This window comes from Saccostrea echinata, unplaced genomic scaffold, assembly GCF_033153115.1.
Source record: "Saccostrea echinata isolate AGI-Se365-2 ecotype Australia unplaced genomic scaffold, CSIRO_AGI_Sech_v1 ptg000028l, whole genome shotgun sequence".
NCBI classification, from domain to species: domain Eukaryota; kingdom Metazoa; phylum Mollusca; class Bivalvia; order Ostreida; family Ostreidae; genus Saccostrea; species Saccostrea echinata.
This window is the reverse complement of record NW_026889777.1, coordinates 12,793,073-12,801,069: the sequence shown is the minus strand read 5'-3', so window position 1 is coordinate 12,801,069 and position 7,997 is coordinate 12,793,073. Positions and strand designations below refer to the sequence as shown.

General features: G+C 30.2%; 1 protein-coding gene across 1 annotated transcript; it reads right to left on the bottom strand.

Annotated features, from left to right (window-relative positions):
* Positions 1–6,199: 6,199 nt before the first annotated feature.
* Positions 6,200–7,500, bottom strand: LOC133193773 (protein Fer3-like). The gene has a single exon (XM_061329704.1). It carries the CDS (start codon positions 7,379–7,381, stop codon positions 6,707–6,709), a length of 675 nt encoding a protein of 224 aa, XP_061185688.1. The 5' UTR covers positions 7,382–7,500; the 3' UTR covers positions 6,200–6,706.
* Between the last annotated feature and the right edge of the window lie 497 nt (positions 7,501–7,997).

Sequence of the window (7,997 nt, the reverse complement as noted above, 5' to 3'; positions counted from 1 at the left end):
ATGACAAAACCAAATGTATGTAAAATATTTTTATGTGCATAATATACGTTCATTCCTTTTGTTTTATATATCCTTTATTTTGTAATTGTCTAATGATTATGTAATCTGATAAGCCATGTGGCTTAAGGAATGAATTAACAAATAAAACAAAAATCGATAGAAAAAAAACAAGAAAAAAATTAAACATTCGGAGAAAGGCGGTATGATTTGTTGCAGAGAAGCAGATACATGGAAAGGTGGAACAGCAAGATAACTGCATTTCGTCTGAGAACCTCTTGTGCTCTCTCAACTGATTGCATTCTGCTAAACATAGTGTTCCCAGAAATTATTGAGACTCATAATATAAAATTTAAAGTTACTATTTTATTTAAATACAATACCCCTTATTTTTTATGATGCATGCAGTTTTTATGAATAACCTTTTTTTTTTACTTTATATAATTGATATTAACTGCTGTTGTTCAAAATTCCCGCTTTTGAAAATAAAAAGCATATATGATATATGTATCAGTAAGGGATAATTGTTAAACCTGGTGATATTTCAGAAACACCAAGTATTTCACAGTTTACTTATATTGAGCGATACAAAATATTAAAAAAGAAGAGGAATTCAGTTAAGGAAAAGAGTTGATAGGCCTAGTAAAGTAACATTTACAGATCTAAGAGGGCTTGTATATTTACCTAGTATTCATGAACTAATCTAAGTATAGAAAAATGGAATTATTTTTCCTTATCCTACCGCTCTTTCCCTCTGCTAAATTCTTCCCCATTTTCAATTCTTAGTCCCATGTGAAACAAAAGTAGACTGTAGAATACACAGTGTTTTCAGAAGCATGACTAGTTTTACAATGATTTGATAATGTACATCTACAACAGGCTTTCTTTTTTTTCATTTTGAGCATTAGCTATTGGCAGGAGGTATAAAAAGTAAACGATTTACTTACTAGTTGTTCATAAAAAATGTACATAACGTTAGAAAGTACAAAGTATTGCCATTTGATAAAAAATTGATTTCAAACTATATATATTTTTGTATTAAAATCTTTTTTCTTAAAAAAAAGAAGAATATCTCGAGAAAATTGACATTAGTTTTTGGGAACACTGAAACACATACAAATCATTTTCTGGGAAATACTTAAAAGCACACTTGGTACTAACATGATACTCTTTCAGAATCTGTTGTTAAGCAGGAAGGAGAGAGAGTTTCTAAAATGCAATTATTGCACTTTCTACGCAAAGGCAGTCGGGAATAATCCCGACTGAGACTTAATCGAAAACATTAAAGGTGAAATTCAAGTTGGAAAAAGAGGGCTAACGGCTTAAAAAAAGACATGACACTTTTGGGGAATTTTACTCAATGTCAAAAATGTTCTGATAAAAGTCAATTCATAGCAAACCTAGTGACATTTAAGCTATTATTCCTGCAAAAAGGGAACCAACTCAATACTATAGAAGAAAATACAAATCACAAATGTGAAATCTATGATGAAATTGCGAAATTTATCATGTCTTTTTTTTTGGGGGGGGGGGGGGGGAGCATTGTTTATAGTAGCTGTGTATTTATTTCCAAAATATGCATTTAATTAGTTCACAAAGGCATTTAAGGTTAAAATAAAAATGAGCTGAATGTTTAAAGAAAGTCATTTAAAAACAAATGAAAACATGTACAATGTAGAACATGTATACTCAGCGTATCTAGAAACATAGGCTACTTATAAACTGATAGTACCAAAAGAATTCACTATGAAAGAACTAAGCACGGTAACTCCCGATTCCCGCCTACATTTTACAACCATTTAATTCAATATTGATGACAATATGGCCATAAAATCTTTGTTTAATACAAAGAACAGTTCAATGGTAATTGATTAATTATTTTAATTCCAGTGCTAAATAGTAAAATATCCCTAATTCCAGCTCTTGAAATAAGGGGAGTAGACGATATTTTCCACTGAAATCGGGCTATACAGCATCACCAAATTCTGAAATAGTCTTGGATATGAATAAATGTTTCTTAAATCTTTTCTTATGTTTTATGCATATGAAATTAAGCATATATATTAGTTAAATATAATGTTTCAGTTGTAAATCACTTGGAAATTGCTGAAAAAATAAGCATTTTTGTCGTTTTTTGTATATAAACATATGTCCCCCCCCCCCCCCCCCCCCGTGAAACACAAAAAGCTTTGGTATGAATTTTTGAAATGACAGTCCATATTACCCGTAAAAAGGAATTTTTGTTTCACGGGGGGGGGGGGATGTTTTCAAAATATTTTTTCCGTTTCCATTGATTTCTATAGTGAAAAACACGAGTTTTACCAAAATTTTAGAGTTATCTCTCGTTGTTTTCCCAAAGAAGTAATGTTTTATGAAAATCCAGATAAATATCAATATAAATATTAAAAATCATTCGAATATCTTAACTTTTGAAAATTGACTTGGAGGTAGGCGGGAGAACAATGCTATCGTTCGCAGTTCTTACAAAATACACAAATAAGCAAGATTGACAAACAGTTATTTAAAAGATTTTTCCCCATTGAGTAGACCCATGCTCATTTTTTAAAACATGATAATATACGCTGAATATAAAATGAAAAATTGTAATTTTGATTCATAAAATCATGAAGGAATGGCCCGCGACATAATAAAAGACTTAAGTACACATTTTAAGGTAAAACAGTTCTGTTTGAAATTAAAATTCATATCACAAAGATTGATTTAAAAGAACTATTTTTTATGAAATTTATTGCTTACAGGATGCTCTGTATCATAGAGGAGTTATTGAGGTCAAGATTCCTTCTGTGCCACCTTGGCTCATAAAATACGCATTTTCCTTTATTTACCAAAGAAAAAATTATGCAGACAAAAATTTCTGTAAGAAATTTAATGTTTAGCATAATTTTATCCCCTACGTAAAATATTATATATAATAAAACATTGCATTAAACTCGAATTTCAAAAAATCGGGTCTTAATGGGATAAATTCGAGGTTATGAACATTAGCTATATCTTGTTCCCTCAATGTTTCTTTAGTATTAGATGCTATGTGGTTATGAAAAGTTGACTATATACGATACACTTTTCAAATTCAGTTTCTTCAAATGATTCAATACATTGTCTTAGATGTTAAAGAAAAGTAACGATAAAAAATAATACAGTCATGTACAAGTCCCTAGTAAGTTTTTCTTCATTTTTATTGCCATTAAATGTTATTTCAAATAGATGAATTTTTGCAGGGCACTGTTTTACTTTGCATTTAATCTTATATTTTTGTTCTTTACTGTTATCAATTTTTCTGTTTTATTTTCCCATTCGTTTCATATTTCCTCATGTAACAGAAATTAAAGAAATATTATTCGTAATCCATTGTCTATTGTCCCTATATAATAAAGAAATGAAACAGTTTAAAAATAAATTTTACGCTGTCAATATTACCAGCTTTGTAAACTACTTGCAATTAATACCCATAGTGTTAAAGTATTTAATGTTGTGGAAACCCAGAGAGAGAGAGAGAGAGAGAGAGAGGTAGCCGTTATGAACACGTGTTGCAATTTAATTTTCCTTGTCCCGAGATGTACGTTGCACCATCTGGGAGTTATAAAGGAACCTCGGCTCAATACTATCCCAAATGTTGCAGTGTAGCAAAATCTCCAATTAAATTTAGCTCCAATTTTAATTGAGAGAAAAAAATACAGTAATTTAAAAGTTAGTTTAATTCAAAATTTACATTTTAAACATGTTAAACACAGCTTGAAAATCAAAAGATGGATAATTACAGCCTAGTTGAAAAAAATTGATTGATCTTTCTGATAACTCGAACGTTTATGCCTTCTAGCTGATTAAGTTAAAAGCCGAGAATAAAAAAAACTCGTCTTTTATTGCATCATGTTTGGCTTTTTATATTACTAGTATCATAATTATTCATTAGATACTACTTGTATAATTAAACTTTACCAGGATTACCATAACTTCAGTGACATCGTGATTTGAACTTAACAACATTAGATTCCTTCAGATTAAATTTACGACCGTGGGGGCATTTCAGCTAAACTTCGATTTGATTCTTGTAGAGATATAAGTTGTTTTGCTAAAAATAATATTAAAGCATGCAATTTTGAAGATGTTGTCATAGGAAACATTAAATATTTGACATTTTTAGCACACTTTCATAATTTGCATATCTCTTGCATTAATACAAATTATTTGCATAATTAAACCCTACTGTCGATTTTTTCACTAAAAATACAACAAAAAGATAAATTAGAAAATAACGCATATAAGATTGATGAAAAAAAGCTAGCCAAAGCCGAATTGCAGAATTGAACCCTATTGTGTCGGAAAGCAGGTCCAATATTTGAGATTCATTTAGATGTCTGCTTACTTGGCAGATGATTCCTAATTGAAATGTTATTTTTACAAAATACTTTGCTATCGGAGTGTTGTCGTGTGTTTTTAACATTTTAATTGCGGCATATTTTAAACTACTGTAGAAAATGTGAGAAAGTTTTTTTTTGGGGGGGGGGGGGGATAAGATTGGAGCCTATGCATACCTTATAAATTCCAGTATAAATTGTTACAATCATTTTGTTGAAGCAATAGAAATATAATTTTTATTTTGTCATTTAATCATATTTAAATAAAAGATGCAAGGATTAAAATAACGAATGCGTATTTATCAGTATTATTTATTTAACCCGAAAACAGTCTGAAACACAGGTAATAAATTTCTGTCTGACTCAAAATGAAGCAGAGATGATAAATACATCACAATATGTTACCCCGCTGAAATACTTTAATCAATATTCCACCAAATGTTACCTAGACTCACCATTGACGAAAGAAAACGTTTTGAATAAAATCAATTGCGAAATAATTGTAGCTTGAAATATAATATTTCATTTTTTTATCGTTTGGTTTATCTAACAATATATACATAAAACTTAGAGAAATTATGTTTATTTTTACCAAAGTTTGAAAAAAAGAACACAGAATGTTGAATTTCATTTTGATTACTTTCATTTGATTAAAAGCAGTTTAAAACAATCCAAATAAGGATTATTTAAGAAAGAAATATTCAAGTCTTTAGTCAATCGTAAAATAAGCTAACATATCCCTAAGATCTACGATTTGTTAGCAAAAAAAGGATACAATATTTAAAATTCCCTGGCAAGAAAAACATGCTTGTATTCGAATAATTCCTTATCTTTGATATAATTTATCTCTGTTATCTGTTTCTTTTAACATCCAGACCAATTATTGACCATAATGATCCCTTTCCAAATATTTTATTGTATATATAGATATTCATATTCATTCTTATACACCGTACATATCAACTAATAAACCTGGTCTTTTTCTTTCTCTTTGTTTGACATACAAATGTTTCTTTGAATGACAAAATAAAGTTAGACATTATCATCTTTCCTTCTTTTTTATATTAAGTTTTAATAATATTTTTAATTTTACGATTAAATATATCAGTTCTGTTAGTCGGTTATTTTAAAGCGTTTCGGGATTTTTTGTCTATTATGTCTAATATCAAAAGTAGTAGCTTTATAAAAACGGTTTCCTCTTTTTATTCTTTTTTTTTTCTCATTTAGATTTAAAAATATCCTTAAATAAGATGTCAGTCAAGTAAATATTAATGTTTAAACTTCAAAGTCGGATGCTTACATAGACATCCACAATGATATTTAGAACTCGAAGTCAAATATAGATAAGATGCACATGTTCACTCAGTTTCATTTCCGATTTTCATTTACCAGGAATTTCTTGTTAATAGAGATGAATGAGTAAAATTTTGCAAGAACAGATATTTTAAGCTTTTATCAAAACTCATTATAATTTATACTTATGTGTTTTAGATTAAATGTTTTAAAAAAGATTTAAAAGGAAATAAAATCAATCATAATTATTAGAACAGAATATTTCATCGTTATTCTTTATTGTACCTGTATCCCCCCCCCCCCCCCCCCAAAAAAAAAATGAGTCAGAAATGATTAGATCATTATATCCATTCTTTTATTTGTGAAATAAAAAGATGGAATTTATCAATTCGAGCTTAATTTTACCCCCCCCCCCCCCCAAAAAAAAGTAATGATTTTAAAACAATTAACATTATATATGTTCATGTAGTTTTATTTTGGTTTATATATATGTATTTGGTATGTTTAAAGACTTCGAAATAAAGAACAAAAAGTTAAAGCAACACATGTTTTTTTTTATTTTCTTAGAAATGTCGAACAACAGATAAAGCTATCATACAGTTGGAAGACATGGATGATTTTGTTGAACTTTTTAAAATTCAAAAAATAAAAGCACTTTCACTCCTCTTACTCTGTTAATGTTAATGGAAGTACATGTAAATGAATGAGTAATACATTATTTGTTTGTTGTTTTTTTTTTTTTTTTAATTTGTTATGTTTTACAGTTAAAGTTCAAGGAAGATGTCATAAAGAATAATACCCACTTTTTAGAATGTTTTTATATTTGTTCTTTTAACTTGCACTACTACGTAAATGTGTGTTGAGTTTGGTCCACATGTTCAAGACAGTGGTGATGAGATAGAATTTCATGGGCCTCATTACCTGATGATTTTTAAGCATGTCAAATTTTTTCTGTAGATTTTTAAAATATTTTCATTTCACAGTTTTTTATAATGGGATTCTTACATTGAAATCTTATATTCCGGCATCCAAATATTGTATCAGTCATCTAAAGATTCGTTACTGTAATAAGGACTGCTGCCCTCTCTGTGCATGGAATTATATGCCTCGCTTTCCTCGGTTTTACAGGGCCTTAGCTTTATCTTCTGAGGGTCTTGACCTTCTGAAACACTTTTCATAAAAGAGATATATGTCATAGCCAGTCTAAGGGTTTCTATCCTAGATAACCTCTTCTCATAGTTAAAAGCAGGAAGACGTTTGCGCAATTCGTCAAAAGCTTCGTTTAAATGAAACATCCTCCGTCTTTCGCGAACGTTAGCAGCTCTCCGTTGGGCAACAGACTGGACTCGTTTTCTTTTTGGCTTCCCATTTTTTCCTATGACTTGTTGACCCCCGTTGGACATATTGCTGTAGTCAATACCTTGTGCTGAGTCAGAATGGTTTGTATAGGCAACAGGATAGGCTTGTATCCCAGGATGAATACCGATGTCCCCACTTGGCCAGTAGGTCCCATTTTCTATCTCATTCTGTGGTAATGTTGGATACCCAAAGTACTGGTATTGCGAAACAACGTCTGGTTGTCGACTAGCGTCAATTGCTGAATGATGGAATTCGTTGTAACCTGTGTAAACAATGCCATGGAAATTAGCCCCTTCTGCATACACGGATGCTCCAAACCCCTGCATATTATGCGACTCTGAAGATGGTATATCCATAGCAAAACACACAAAGGCACTAGTTCTTCAGACAAAAAACATTTTTAACAGACCATCATTCTGTACCTTCCTCCTCCTTAATCCTTTTAAATAAAAATATCTAATTCAAACGTCCAAAGAAAGTTCAGGAACCTTTCCTGTATCTTATAAATTATACAGTGGGGTTGTTGTCTATATTGAGTGAAGGGCAACAGGTTTTAGATGCGGTAACAGATTTGCACAATCCTATTGGTCTGGTTCACTAAGCCAAACGTGGTCAATATTTATATTAGAAGGCATTAAATATATGATGTAAAGTTAAGTTTCATATATATATATATATATATATATATATATATATATATATATATATATATATATATATATATATATATATATATGGGGTGGATGGGTGTGCGTAGATGTATAACTTCTCTCTCTCTCTCTCTCTCTCTCTCTCTCTCTCTCTCTCTCTCTCTCACATTGTAACTGTATTAACGAAAAAACGAACACACTTCTTTCATATTTCATCTCAATATATTTCATTGTGGCTTTTGATCAGACACAATGAAATACAAAAATAATCAACCGCTATGATGATATTAACATTCTTCCCATCTTCGATAGCAAAGAGTTT